Raw genomic sequence first — 15,611 nt, forward strand, 5'->3', positions numbered from 1 at the left:
TACAAGAGTGACCTCCTAGAGAATAAAGCTCCACTCTCATCCATCATTTACACAACTGCTACGTTAATCCTATCCATCTCATAATGGTTCCTCATCTTAACATTCAGGACCTTCTCTCCCTCTACCCCTAATCTCCATATCATTCATTCATTCATTCATTCATTCATTTTTATTTGACAGTGTTCTACTTGCATGCTCACAAGTGGGGGAAGAGAGGGAGAGGGAGAAAGAATCTCCACGCTCAGCGGAGAGCCTGACACGGAGCACGATCTCATTACCCTGGGATCATGACCTGAGCCAAAACTAAGAGTTGGGTGCTCAACTGACTGAGCCACCCAGGCACACTCATATCATTCTTTTAATGTTTCTCAGTGGCCCCTCATCTCCCCACCACCACTTTCCCCAACACAGTATCTGCTTATAGGCACGAGTAGGTACAATGTGAGCTTATTCACTATTGTTCACAAACTAAAAAGTACAGCCAAAAAAAAAAAAAAAAAATCCCTTCCTTTATGTTTCAATCCAAAACGCAACTGAGGGTTGAAACCATCTGAGCTCCAAAAGACCCTTCAAGCAAGTTCATTCTTTTCATCAACACAAAGGAATTGTGTTTACCTTTCTGAACAAAATTCACAATAGAAATTTGCTGTGGTAAGAGGGAATCCAGTAAGTAGTACAGCTGGCATGGTCCTTGCCCAAAAGAAAGATACTGACTGACCAATTAATTAACTCGTCATAGGCAAATCATCCCGGATCACTGGCACATCCTTGATGACTGACACATGGTTATGCAGAAGAAAGCAAATTTTGAACAGAGAAAGAAAAATAAATGCTTGTGCCCCATAAGAATAGACTTTTACACTGCCACACAAATTTATGGAGCCACAGCAAGCTGAGGGTATCAGATCCCAGATGGCCTGTCCTTGAGCACTGCATTCTCTCTGGCCAGAGCACATCTATCTGTTAGTCAGCCTCCCTCTCCATTCTCCCCCTACACACACACACACACACACACACACACACACACACACACACAAATAAGGAAGGTGTATAATCTATAACTGTATACTTTCCTGTATTTTTTACAATGCTCTACATTAAATATACATATTACTTTTATAATTTGAAAAGAAAATTATTTTAAAATATGACTTGAAAGTACTCATATGATTGCCCCTTCTCTCTTGAGAGAAACTCCCTGCCAATCAACCACTTACAAAAGAAGTTATAAAAAGTCCCTACGCTGAAAGAGCATAAAATTTCATTGGGAAACGATTCTAACAGACATGAGGCAATGCAAAAATAATACAAAACAGAATAGAGGTTAAGAGACTGTAAGGTAGACATTGTAAGATCAAGGAAGGAGAGATGAATTTCTGAAAAAGTGAGGGGAGAAATCTGCATGGAGCACACAGGTCCCATGCTTAGCTTTAATTTAAAAACAAAACAAAACAGGTAAGATTTGAATAATCAAAGATAAAGGTAAAGGGCCTTCCAGGAAGAGAGGACAGAATGGCACGGGGACAGATATGAGAATCTAGGGGGAATGAATACTGAGACCTACCCACAAGAAGCAGAGAGCTGTGCTGGACAATAGTCGATACAATTAGGTATGCAGAGTAAGTCAAATTATGGAAAGCCCTGAAAGCTGGAGACAAAGAATCAGAGATTCATTGTAATTTATTCCAGGAACTGAGAAGTTCTGGAATTAAAAACAATATTTTATTAAAAGTAACCAAATAAAAGTTGAAATAACCATTCTCAGATGTTACACACCAAGCTAACAGACCTGAAAGGGCTCCTCCAGGCCAGAGATGAGCAAACACCCCGGGGTTGAAGCAAGACAACTGAGGCTCACACTCCAATCAAAATCATGAAGAACAAAGGAGAAGCTGTAGCACACCACACAACCTCATCACAACATGGCTCAACTTATAATTACCAGAGGCTGAAAGGGCCAACCTTATTTAGTAAAAGGAGAGCCTGGGTGTTTTCAAGACCACTGAGAAAAATGCTACAAATTCATTTTGCAACCCATGATTATTTACTTGTGAACTTTGATCTTGGAATGTACACTCTGAACAGCTTTCTTTCTACCATCATCTCTAAAACCTGAAATTGGCACTGAAACATACCAGAATAATAAGGCCTCAGCAGATGCATTTCCCTGGCGTGTATTATGTCACTTGCCAAGCAAGCCCAACCCAAGAGGAAGGCAGTAGCTCCCATAAGCACTGTTAGCACATGCACACGTTTTATGATTTCAACAGCATGAATGTGGCCAAAGTTTGTGATTTCCCAGCAGACAGACTTGACTCACTTTCTGACTTAACAGTGTCCATGTCCAGAAGTAGCAATTATTCTATTGTTCTGTCTAGAAGCTATCCACTCCAATTCAAGGGCTATGTTCTAAAAAGGAACTTAAGACCTGAGTTTACATTTAACCAAGAGGTTGCTTCAGAGAGTCATTTAGTTAAACAATACTAAGCCTCAGAATATATTTTCCAACCAATGTGTTAACAAAACTTTATCACTTTGCATTACATTGTTTTTGTATAAAAATTTCAAAGTGGGAGTGCCTGACTGACTCAGTCCATGGAACACACCACTCTTGATCTCGGGGTCCTGAGTTCGAGCCCCACACTGGGCATAGAAATTACTTAAAAAAATGTTTTTTCTCAATGTCAAAGTAATTTACATACCATGAAACCTCTCCCATAATAAAAGGAAAATAAATTCTCCACAGTTGAGAGATCTGGAAATACATGCCATTTAAGGGCTACCCCTCAGAGGCTAAAAACTAACAACAATGATATTAATAAAGTATTTTCACAAAGGTACCTGGTCTCAGCTCAGGTCATGATCTCACGGAGCCTGCTTGGGATTCTCTCTCCTCTCTCTCTGTCCTTCCCCTGCACTTTCGCGCACGTGCTCTCTCTCTCTCTCTCTCTCTCAAAATAAATAAATAAACTTTAAATAAGTAAAGTATCTTCACAATGATCTCACTTAACCCAAGTCACTGCTCTGATTTTAAAACTTCCTTCTGCGATACAATATGAAACCTTCATCTAGAAGTCTTGGATCCTGGCTCTTGGACAGTAATTTAAGTCTCTATGCCTAAATTTATCCATGTGTATAATACCTTCCTTACAAAATATTATAAAGATCAAATAAGATAAGAAATATGAAACTAGGTTGTAAAAAGTAAAGTATTATCTCCATGGAAGTTTTTCTAAATGTGAATGGCCTCATACATGCCAATAGCTCATTTATATTCTCATGAATCCCAAGGAGTTAGTATTATCATCCCCATTTTCATGGTGAGAAACCCACAGATTACAGGTTAAGTAACTTTTCCAAGGTCATACAGGACCAGACTGGAGCACAAGGCTAAAGAAATTCAAAGCCTTGTCTCTTTCTACTATATTGTGCTGCCTTGCTAGTTTTGAACGTTAAATAACACACAGACCCTTCACTCCTCTCTGTACAGTGAGTTCTGTAAGTTCTTTTTTGGGATACAAGTAAACAAAAATCAGTCCTAACTAGCTTCTTAAAACCCATGGCACCTAGTGAGAACTCTGACGTTTTTAAGTACCAGAGAGTCCACGTTACCAAAGTTGAAATGTGAATGTTCTCTTTTATTCTTTGCCGCGCCTGGCATGTAAAGACTCTTTAAGGCTTTGTGAAAACACAAAAGTCTAATTCTGCGCAAACCAACTTACATATTACCCTCCTGCTTAACCAACCACCAGAAACCTGATTGTATTTGTTTCTAAACCTCTTCTCTAAAACCTAAAACTATGCCCATATGTGGCTGGCTACTTCCGTAGAGTTTGTCCCTATCCCAGGAAGAGTCAGATCCTGGTTCTCCTCCCTCTCTGACTATTCTTAGTTTCCTTTGGTGCTCACAACAACCTCAATCTATCGAGAGGAAAACTTTGTGACTGGCCCAAATCATCTGGATGAAATATTCCTCAAAACAATACATGTCTCTTTCCTTTGTTTCCATGTGTACCAAGCAACCATCTGATTAGCTTCATAAGCACTATGGTATAAGGAAAAGGGTGCCTCAGACTGCAATGTAAGTGTTCCAATCACTGGATTGGTATGTCCTCCACTATGAATTAATAAAATTGGCATACTTGTCGCTTTTTTTAAAACTTTCAATAACTGACTCCCCCACTGCCCATGAAATAAAGCCATAAAGGAATCTTTATAAGTTGACTCTGAGTCCTTTACAGTATCATCTGCTCCCAAAATTCGAGTCATACCCAACTAGTCACATTCCATTCCTCAAACCCCTCCATTCTCTTCGTACCTTCAAGCCTTTGCATGTGATATTTATTCCTGCCTTCTCCCCTCCCCATCCTCCTCCATCTAACTAAATCCCATTTATCCCTAAAGGCCCACTCAAGTGTCACCTCCTTTGTCAAATCTCCCAATGAACCCAAGTGGAAATATTCACCCCTCCTCTTGCTTCCACAGTGCATTATACATATCTCTGTTCTACTACTTATAGAATCATAATTGGTTGTTTGCATATGTCTTTTCCTTTGCTAGATGTGAATAACCAAGGGCAGGAACCAGATCTTATTCATTATTCTGACACCTCCAGTGCCTAACACTGGGTTACTTGTAACAGATATTTTATTAATTGTTGAAGGATTGAAAGAATGAAGAACGATACCCTGACTCTGTGGGTTGCTACCCACTCTGAAATGTTAGGATTGAGAGTTATTATCTAATATCTCCTGTTTGCTGGACAGTCAGGCTCTGAAAGAGCCTTTGGGATACTTAGGAAATGAGAGAGAGTGTTTATGTCCATGCTGAATCATCTAATCCTGCCAAAATCATGCTCACTACCAACATACAGGGAAATGGTTGCCAGGCATAATTATGGAAAATCCATGCCTGACAACCATTCCTAATACAGCTGCAATACATACTGCTCTATTCCCTTCACAATACAAATGCATCACTTCCCTTCTAGCCTTTGCCCTTTCCAGGGACAGTTTATGCAGCTGAAAACTTTAGTTCTCCTTCTGAATACCAAAATCCTGTTTCATTTGTAGAATGAAGTGACTACAAATTAACAGCAGCAGAGAGAGAGCTCCGACTAATCTGGTGGCCAACCAATGAGAGTCTAGAACCCCAACATCATCAATATCTATTTCCCCAAGTCTCTCCAAAACTAATTCCTGTCTTTGTTCTCCCAAACTATACTCCCAGTCACTGTTTCCAGCTTAGGTAAAGAGTTCTATCAAGGCAGTAAGGGGATTTCTAAATCTGGAAAATGCAAGAATTCCATACAGCGAAGTAACAAAGGCCCGGATGCTAATCCACCCAGACTTCCCAGTGAGAATGGTGCAGTGGGGGGGAAGAGAAATTCTGCACCTATCCTAGAGCAGCCTGCACAACAACTCAAACAGCTTGAGTTAATTTATTATGGCCAACCATTTTCGACTCATTCTTCCCCTCAAGAAAGAGATCTGTGCCTGGAAAGGATCAAATTCCTATACACCTGACCAAAATCCTTCAGAGGAAAGGCAAACTAAGTGAGCCAGTTAAAAGGACTGAGCACAAGAGGCCCCTCCTGGAACCAGCCCTACTTCCCCCTTCTTTCCTAGTTTCATTTCCTAGGAATCCAACTTCCTTTCAGCTGGAGGCCACCAGTAACACGATCCAGTGAGGTGCTGAGATTTCTTCACTTATTCGAGTTATAATCCTGCCAGTTTTTAAAGCTGTCACAGCCCAAGACAGGCCCAGAGTATCCTCCGCCTAAAAAGAATGCTGGGTTGCCCAAAAGCCTGCAAAGGAAACTTAATGGAACCATTCACTTAGCAGCAGTTTTTCAATGAAGTTCAGCAGCACAATCTAACCTCTTTGTGCTCTGAAATGAACCACATTTCTTAAAAAGAAAGACCACAGGGGGCTGACAGAAAACTTGCTGCAGGCAGGGAAACCTGGACAGCTTACAGGAGCTGATGCAGAAGGGAACAAGCAGACCTCCTCAGCAGGTCCCTTTTTAGCATTTCATTTCATTTCTGTCTCTCTCTGCCTCTCTTTTCTGCTGCATTCTCCAGCAGAACTCTAATGCCACAAGGGAAGAAAAAGAGGGAGCGTTTTACAGCTTCTGCATTAGTTTCCCTTCACTGGGTAGGTGTCGTAAACAAGTATGCTGGATTCAGTCATAGGAGCTGAAGTTCCCTCTCCTTCCGAAGAAAAGAAACTAGAGGCCCGGTCACAAGGGCCCCGCTGAATAAAGCAGGAGAAAGTGCTGCCTCTGGAGTTTCTGGGGGAAATCTCCCAGTCTGTGAAAGCACAGCTGCCACACAAAGCGCCGGCCTGGGATGTTAAAGATCGGAGTTGGGCCCTCAGCTCCCGAGGCCTCCCACCCCTGCCTCGCGCGCGAAGGGCACCCCCGGGCGGCCGGGGACAAGTTGGGGAGCCGCAGTCCGCAGCCCCTCCGCCTGTCAAAACTTTCTCGCGGACACCCAGACCTAGCAGGAGGCACTGGTGTGCGGGACTGCTCAGCCAGAGCGCCTCCGGGCTGCAATCCGAGGCCACCGCAAGCCGTTGGGGAGGGGGGGGTAGGGAGCCGCGGCAGACCCCCGCCTCCACCGGCTCGAAGCCCCCGGGGCTGGACGGGGAGGAGGCCTCTCCCCAAAAGTGCACATTCACCGACCCCGGCCGCCACGCGACGGAGCGGAGACTGAGGGAGACAAAGGGGGGCGAGGGCCCCCGGGCGGGCTCGCGGCCGGCGGAGCCTCGGCGACGGGAGCCCCGCACGGGGAGCGGACGGGGAGGCTCCTCGCGCCCGACTCCTCCTCCTCCTCCTCCTCCCCTGAAACTCCCCACCGCGCCGGGGCTCCGGAGGCAGCGCCCCGGCTCGCCTCCCTCCAGATAATAGGGCGGCTAATATAACCCGTGCTGGGGAAAGGGCCGTCTCCCGCAGGCTTATCTCAACTCCGCAAATAAGCCGGCCCGAGAATGAGCAGGTCCGGGGCCGGCCCCGACGCCGGGGTGGGCGCGACCCCGCCCGGGCCCCGGCCCACCCGCCACCCCCCACGCGAGTCCCCGACCCCCGACGAGCCCCGGGGCCCCGCCGCGCCGCCCGCCGCACCTTTGTAGCGTTCCAGCACATCCTCGTACGCCTGCACGAACTCCTTCTCCTGGCTGCGGTTGGCCGGCTGCTGACCCGGCACGTAGCCGGCCATGGCCGCCCGCGCCGCTCTCCGCGGGCCCCGGCGGGCGCCGGTTCCAGGCCCGCGCGCTGAGGCGGCGGCGGCGGCGGCCCCAGCCTCGGCCCTTTGTGCGACTCGCGGGAGGCGGCGGCGGCGGCGCCCCGGCAGTCCGCTCTCCGCTCTTCGCCCGCCTCGCCCGGCCTGGCAGTCGCGCTCGGCTCTTCAGCCCGCCCGCACCCGGCCGCTCGCGCTCCGCCGGTCCCGGCTCGCGTTTCCGCCTCCCCACCCCTCGCTCCGCTCCTCCCTCAGCCCGCCCCGGCGCGGCGGCGGCGGCGGCGGCTCCTCCTGTCAGGAGCGCCAGGCCCGGCCCGTTCCCGCCCCTCTCCCGCCGCCTCAGCGGCCCGACGCGGCCCGGCCCCCCGGCTGCCCACGCGGGTCGCGGGCGGCAGGGGACCACCGCCGGCGGAGCCGGGGGCGCGGGCCGAGGGAGGCGGGGGCCACGGGGCCGGAGGCCCCACGCGCGTCCGAATGAAGGGCCGGGCGGGCCGCCGCGACCGCGAGACCCCGGGCCGACGCCACAGGGCGGGCGGGCACCCCCGTTCGGCGCTGACCTACACCCGCCGCTGGGACAAAGGAGGGAGCCCCCTGGCTGGAGGAGACCGAGCTGGGCCTGTGCAGCTGCTGGAGAAGGGCCTAGAGAACTGAGGGGAAGGCAGAGAGCGAAAGACCTAGATAGATCCGGGGCTAGACACGGTCAGCATGAGGACAGGGGCAGGACCCGGACGGGGCTGCAGCGTGAGGCCGAAGGGAACACTGAGGCCACACGGAATCCCAGAAACAAAGGGTTTTCCAGAAACAGAAGAGACTGAACTGGAAACGGAGAGGGCACGCCAAGCACCATGAAGTAAACCAGGCCAAGGATGAGGAGCCAGAAGCTGAGAAATGACAACGGGGGAGGAATGAACACGGGATTCTGACCTCACGGTGGGGTGGATCTACAGAGGGAAAAGACCCAACAGGATTATTGCGCTGTGACAGCCATCAGAACAGAGAGACTTCCAGATCGAAAGGGAGAAATGTGGGGACCTGAGACTGAAAGCGGGATGGTTATGGAACAAAGAAAGGGATCCTGGAGCCTAACTGGTCAGGGAAGAAGAAAAGGGAAGCCCAGTAATCTGTCAGGAGAAAGAAAAGTGATGACAGGAAACTAGTAGATATAGGTAGGGATTTAGTGGGGACCGTTTTGAGAAGAGAGTTCCCAGTATCCTCTGCCAGTCCATTCATCTGTGTATCCTTCACTCCCAATATTCACAGACTGCACTGGGGGCCAATAGCTGTGAATGAGGAACTCAGGTAAATGCAGGGGATCTTTCTGCCGCCATCTCCCCTCATCCAGCCATTATCCTCCCCAGCCTCATCAAGTCTGTTAACTTGATTTTTTTCAGGGGGGTGGGGCGGTGGTTGTGGGTAAAAAGTTAAGCTGGCGGTTCTCACAAAGCAGCATACTAGCAGGTTAAAAGAAAAAAAGAATTCATGGGACATTGAACTAGGACTTGGGTTTCCATCTCAGTTCCCATGCTCAAGATTTTTAAAAGGGAGCTTCTTCCCCCTGGGGTGAGGCCTGCCTCTTTGTAGGCTATGAGTAGTGCCAAGTATTTGGCCAGTGCTCAGCACATTAAGAAGAAGAAATGATGCTTTTCACCATTAGGTGCACACTGGTTGTTTCCACATCATACCATGATCAGGAATCGGGTGAGCAAGTCATTAATCATATCTTTCTCCATCCATCAAGTTCTGCTGGCCTGTCCAAGTTCTAGGACTGGAAATTATACAGGGAAGAGCCCAAAGAGGGCAGACAGGGAGGATTGTTGGACAAAGGCTCATTTCCTTCCAGTTTAATCCTTTGTGCTTAAAAAAAGCTAGTCCACGTTTTGGTGTCAGCTGCTTAATGAGCTCAATTTAAGAAGAGAAGGAGAATAAGGTTGAGGGTTTGTTTTTTTTTTTTTTTTTTAAGACTCAGTGGAAAATGCAGGGTGAAGGAGTTGGGATTGATGGCATAAGCACATTTTTCATAAACAGCAGAGAATACAGAAATGCTAACTCTGGGGACCTTGACTGTATCAGTGCTGAGTCATCTGCATTTCCTATACTATTTTATTCCAGTAGGGCTAAGAAGGCCCAGACACAAATACACATACACACACCTCCACCCTCACCCCCAGACATCTGCCTCATTTTCATTACAGTAAACAGAAAAGTCCCTCAATCCCCTCCTAGGACTGCTATGTGTGCCACTTTGTAAGCAGGTTCCTCAAGAATTGTGACTGAGGCTTGCCAAAAGTGCAGAAAGACAAGGGCAAGAAGGGAAAGAGAGTCTGTTCTGGGAATCAGACTTTGTTGAAGGCCTGGGGGACTTGGGGGGGGGGGGGCGAGGGCAAGAGGTTGAGATTCCTATTAAGAAACATGGTAATCAAGGAAGAAAGTTCTGGTTTGGGTTGCGGCTGAGGGCTTCTCAGACTCAAGTAGCTTTCTTGAGAAGATTTGCATTTAAATGCTCCCAGGAGATTTTGAAGTAATGAATTCTTCTAATGAATGGAAAAGGGGAAGTCCACATGTTTGGCTGATGTTTCTGTTTTATACTGAGAAAATTTTATAAGGATAGAGGAACAAAGCAGCTGCTGGAGGGGGGGGGGGGTTGCGAAGAAGGAAGCCTATGAAGGGGAGGTTTCTGGTTTTTTCCAAGCAATGGTCTAAATTTATGGCCAGACCACACAATCAGGACAGCTCTGAGGCTTTCTCCTTTTGGTCTATGATTTTCCTTTGCTCCTGATGGCCAGACGGCTGTTGCATTTCTAAGGAGGCTGCAATAAGGAAGCCAAAGGCAGCAAGATGTACTCAGAAGGCCATCTAGTGGGGGGGAAAGGGTAATACAGGCAAATAAAGCCCTATTTTTCCTCCGTGTCCTCTGCCACTTAAGCCTCATCAAGTGCCTCTCTCCCTAAGGTCCAGCCACTATCAATTTCTTTCAGCTTCTCAAAGATGTGCTCTCTCGCCCCAGGGCCTTCCCACCTGCTCTCCTCCTGGGCTATGACCCTTCACTGCTCTCCTCTTTTGGTCTGGCTCACTCCTACTCACACCTCTGCTGAAACTCCTGCAGAGAAGCCTGCCTTGATCCCCTGGATTAGTAGATCCTCCCTCCCCCTCTTCTCCCCTTTGGTAATATGCATCACACTTGAAGCTATCAGTTCCTTGTCTTTCATCCTTATTAAACCATTAGCTCCCTGAGGACTGGGACTGTTGTCGGTCTTGTTCACCACAGGACCTGCATCTAGCAAATGACCTGGCACGTGCAGGGCACTCATTAAATATTTGTTTAAAATTTTGATTAAATGGATGAATGAGTGAACCAGATGACCCTAAAATACTCAGCTGCCTGTGGCTTCTGATGAGCTAGAAGGCTAGAGTATTTAAGAAGAGAATATGCCTGTCTCTCACAGTATCCCTTACTTTTTGCCTGGCGTTCAAAGTCCTCCATATTTTGACATCTTTCCTTTATCAGCTGATCTCCGATGATACCCTCGTGTGCAGCATGTTCCCCTAGAATCAAACTCTGAGCCTTTGCCTGGAATGTCCTCCACTTCCCAATTTCACCTAATGAAATCCTACCCATCTTGAAAGCTCACCCGAAACGACATGAAGTTACTTTCAATCAACCCAGGTAGAAGAGGCTGTTCTCAAAAATCCCAGCCACATTTTCTTTCTCTCATTTCTGGGGCTCCAGCCACATGTACTGTGGGTGTCTGCATGCATCACTGCCTCCTTTAAACGTCCTGGTTCAGAAGTTCGTTGAGGCGGAAACATCTATTTCATCTTCCCTCATCATAGGACCCAACACAATGCTTTGTACCTAGTAGATGTTCAATAAGTATTTGCTGAAGGCATGGATGCCTCAACTGACGACATATGGGGGTGGAGGGTATGGGCTTGATCTGTGATTCAAGACAGTTAAGAATCCAATTCAGTGTCCACTCAGTGGCCAATGGTTTCGGGTGCAGAGAAGAAAGAGGAAAGTGGAAAATTATTTCTCCTTCTGCTAGTGTTCCTCCTCCAACATCTAAGCACTTCTTCAGCTTGGCTCATGCTGCATTAATTTACATGTGTTAATTGATGCTTTATAAATAAATTTTTTGCTAGTAGTATGTGCAAGAGCTCTGTTCCTCCTCGCAGGGGTAAGCTGTCTCCTGTACCTCTTACATTCCCCAATAGTGGCTGGACCGAGACACTGAAGGGGCTGCCCTAAGCCCTCTCCTTTGGCAAGATCTTGGAAGAAAATCATCCAGTTCTAGTCTCAGGAGAGCTGCCTCCAGACCCATCCCACCAGCCTTACAAACAGGAGCCCAAACTCCCTTTCCGCCCAGCCCCTGGAAACACTTAACTAAGCTTTGCCTCCAGTTTCCCAGTCCCCTCTGTGGTAGGAAGCCTTTGCCCACCATCATGCTGCCCTCTTCTGTTCAGAAAGTGTAACATCACTCATTGAAGAGGTCTGGATGGTGCCAGCCACCCAGGAAGACAAGATCCCTGCCACAGGCGGCCCGTCACCATGGCAACCCTCAAAATGGTTACTCAGCCATCTGGGTTACCATAGCAACTGGCCAAGTCTCTCCACCTCAGCCTCTCCCTAGGCCTTCTCCCGTGGCTTGTCAGAGCTAATGCCAAAGAATCTCCAATCCTTACTGGGGGAAATGAGCAGAAGCTGGACCCCTGATAGGCAGCTGTCCCAAAGGGGCGTGGAATGCCTCTCCCGCCCGGGGCTTCCTGAGGCACAGTGGAGATAATGGGAGTTAAGGCACTCTGTGAACCTTGAAGTGCTGCGCAGATGTTAGCTATTATTAAACTACTGTTCCTTGTAATGGGGGAGGCAGTGGGTTGCCCTAGGCAGAGCTAGTGCCGTTCCCGGCGTGGCCCCTTACTGGCTGGGAGACCTTGAACAAGTTACCAAACTCTCTGGGTTTCTATTCCATCTACTATGGCCCATCTGCCTCCTAAAGTTCTTTTAAGGATAAGGTCAAATAAAGCACATACGACACTAAGCACAAACCTGGCATTCAGAATATACCAATAGCAGCTAGAAAAGCTCCTGGCCCCTCTGCTATTTCCCAGGCTTTCTGTGAATATAACCATTTTATTTTCTCTCTTAAAGGAACAGCCTAATAATGTGAGCCCCACTCGATCAACCACACCCCACCTCCCTTCCTGTTCATCCTGAGGTTCCTGCCAAACAGGGCTGTAGGCAGTCTGCACTCTTTGGGGAAATTGGGAGGTTCCCCAAATTAGGCGGTGTGGCTAACCCCTCCAGTGGAAACAACATCTCCCCATCCAATGCTACCTCAGAACAGAAACCTCTAAAGGGGCTGTGACGGGCAGCCTGGAAATTGAGCACAAATCCCACAGAAGCCCTAGAGAGTGGTGGCTGCTCACATGGGACAGCTCACCAGCATCGGGGCAGGCCTGGGGCACGTGCCCCTCTCATAAGACCAAAATTCCTTCCCTCTATGATTTTAAAGACTTCAATCCTATTGCATCCCAAGTTCAGTCTCTTAAGACCGAATCCTTGAAATCCATTTTCAGGGTACTTTCTCAATTACACTGGGAGGGTCTTGATTCAAATCCAGGCTCCAAAGGTTTGAAGTGTTTTAGGCAAAACAGACACCATCCTCAGAAATCAAATTTCCAAACAGAGAACACAGGCATGCTTTAGCCTAGTTCTTCATGTTCTGGAAGCAGGGCACAAACCTCAAGCTGGAAGGACCAGAGGATCAGGTAAGCAACACTGGAAGGGACACACCACCCCCTAGGGCCTTGGCATTTGGAAGTCACAATCCCGCACGATGCCTCTGGGAAATGTGTGGAGTAGGACTGGCTCCAGCTCAGATTGGACTACTGAGCAGATAAACCAACATACTTACTGCTGGGGGAAGAGCAATATAATAGCTTAAAAGTGAGGTGGCGGGGTGCCTGGGTGGCTCAGTTGGTTGAGTGTCCAACTTCAGCTCAGGTCATCATCTCGCGGTTCACGGGTTCCAGCCCCACATCAGACTCTGTGCTAATGGCTTGGAGCCTGGAGTCCACTTCGGATTCTGTGTCTCCTTCTCTCTCTGCCCCTCCCCCACTCATGCTCTGTCTCTCCCTCTCTCAAAAATAAATAAATATGTTTTTAAAAAATTTTTAATAAAAAAAAAGTGAGGTGGCAAGAGGACATTATTACTGGAACTTCCATCTCTGTAACTGGGGAGGCCAAAATGGGGTGTGTGAGTGAAATAAGACTGGCCCTGAATTGCTAATTCTTGAATCTGGGTGATGGGGGTTCATTTGACTATTCTCACAACTTTAGTAAATGTTTGAAATGTTCTGAAGAATGCAGGTGGTTGGAGTTAGGCCAACCTGAAGGAAGCAGTGAACAATTCCAAAGGCCACATTGCACGTGTTGTGTTCCAGGGGGCACCATACACATTCAGCAGTGCTGAAATTCCTTACCTTCTCTCTTCGGTAACACAGGGAGAATAGCAACTAGTTCCCAGGGCTCTGTGAGGACTGAATGGTAACATGAAATGCCTGACACACATCTAGGACTCACTACATAGCAGCTTCTCCAACTATTACTTACTAGGGGATCCCAGCTGGCATCAGCTCTCAGGAGCTCCCGGACAGAGTCGAGTTCAAATCCCCAAACCACCCTCTGAATGCTTTAATTCCTAACTCCTACCGGCTGGTTCTCTCTTCATTTCCCTTCATTTCTTTCTACTGAAGCCAAAGAAAGGAGAGCAAGAATAGAAACCAGCAACAGGGGCATGCCCTTTCTCTTCAGGTTGTCCTGGCAAAGTCCTATTCCTTTTCCAAGTCCCAGATCAAATGCTATCACAGCGCTAAGCTAGCAGTGGGGGCAGAAGCAGGAGAAAGGCCTTCCCTTTCAGAACTTCTCGGAACTCCGGGCTTGCAACGCGCACAGCTCAGGCTGCATCCTAGCTGCCTGCACGGGAGGGAGTGGGGTTCCGAAACCCATTCGGAGCCTAGCACAAAGTGGCTCTAGAAATATTTGGTAAACGAATAAGTGCATGATCGATGAATCAGCAAAGGAATGAATGGATGCATTCATGAATTAGTGAACTGGTGTACAAGTGAATGAATGATATCAGTGAGAACAGTTACTGTGTGTCCAGCGCTGATTATTACATAGCAGGCATTAGGCCAAGCACCTCACTCCCCACAACCTCATTTAATCCACCCCGCGAGACTCGGTGGTGGCACTCCTGCTCCCCCATTTTAACTGTGAGAAGGTGAGGCTCAGTGAGGTTAGTAATTTCCCAGGCTCACCCAACTGGCAAGTGATGGAATTGGAACTGGGACTCCAGCTGACTCGCAAAGCCATGCCCTTGAGCGAATGAATGGAAGAGTGAGCACAGGAGGAAATGAGTAAGTAGAGAATGAGGAGGGAAAGGCATGCTGGGAGACACACCCACCCAGGCTCCAGACAGAACCTTTCCCTGGACCACAAGGCTAAAAGCCTGGTAGCTTCTGGGCTAGGGGTGGGACACAGTTGAGGGAGGAAACTTCCACCCACATTGAGTTTTCAAGTTACAGGGGCTTCCAGACCTTCTCTGCAGCAGCATCGTTAAGTTCGGGCAGAGATTCCAGCCAGGAGCGCCAGTTCTGCTCCTGCAGGAGCGCCAAGGCAGAGCCAGGAAGCTGGCCCACTTCTACCTGACAGGTGGCAACAGGCAGGCTGGGGCCAAATCATGGCAGGTCCCAGCCGCAGCAACTGGCCAGGCTCAGGATCGCACTACTTGGTGATGGTGGGTTATTAATACTCACACTCAGATAGGCTCAGAGTCCTCCTCCCAGGGGGAAGGCCGCTGGGACAAAAGACAGTGCAGCCCTAGATTCCGCTGCACAGTCAGCTCCTCTGGTGGCGTCTCGTCTCTAACCCCGTGGGACAGAGAAATGACAGCCTTCCACAGCCCCCAAATTAACCAGTCCTTCCTCCACATTCCTACCCTCCGTCCTTGGCTGCTCCTGAACAGAAAGGCGTGAGTCAGACTGCCATTCCAAACCTGTCTCCGTGTCACCTGGGAAGTCGCTAGAAAAGCACGCTGGGAAACCAACGGCACAAAGCCGACACCTTGCGATGTGGCAACCACCTTCCCTCACCAGCTGGGGTCCCACAAAGACCCTGAGCCTCAGAGAAAAGATGGTTTGGCTGTCTTTTCTGCTGCCTGCACAAAATTCTGCCCACGTGGTCACTTTCCATCCCTGCAGCTAATGTGACCCAGATTTACTTTCAGAGAGCTGGTGCTGAGCTGGTGGTGTGTAGCTACAATTCATTCTGCCCCACTTTCAGGGGACTCTCAGGCTCATCTCTCCCGTTACTGA

The 15,611-nt window shown here is 48.5% G+C and overlaps 1 protein-coding gene across 24 annotated transcripts in view; it reads right to left on the reverse strand.

The window, feature by feature from the left end:
* The window catches only part of MACF1 (microtubule actin crosslinking factor 1), a 330,331-nt gene that overhangs the window by 309,147 nt on the left and 5,573 nt on the right, over positions 1 to 15,611 (reverse strand). The window contains exon 1 of one of the 24 annotated variants that reach the window (XM_060623634.3): positions 7,124 to 7,420. The exons of the other annotated variants lie outside the window; for them this stretch is intronic. Within the exon in view, the coding sequence (XP_060479617.3) occupies positions 7,124 to 7,217 (94 nt within the window). The 5' untranslated portion in view covers positions 7,218 to 7,420. Of the gene's footprint in view, positions 1 to 7,123; positions 7,421 to 15,611 lie in introns of those variants that run through there. 24 annotated transcript variants of the gene reach the window in all.

The sequence above is a fragment of the Panthera onca genome, chromosome C1 (genome assembly GCF_046562875.1).
Source record: "Panthera onca isolate mPanOnc1 chromosome C1, mPanOnc1 haplotype 2, whole genome shotgun sequence".
Taxonomy (NCBI): Eukaryota; Metazoa; Chordata; class Mammalia; order Carnivora; family Felidae; genus Panthera; species Panthera onca.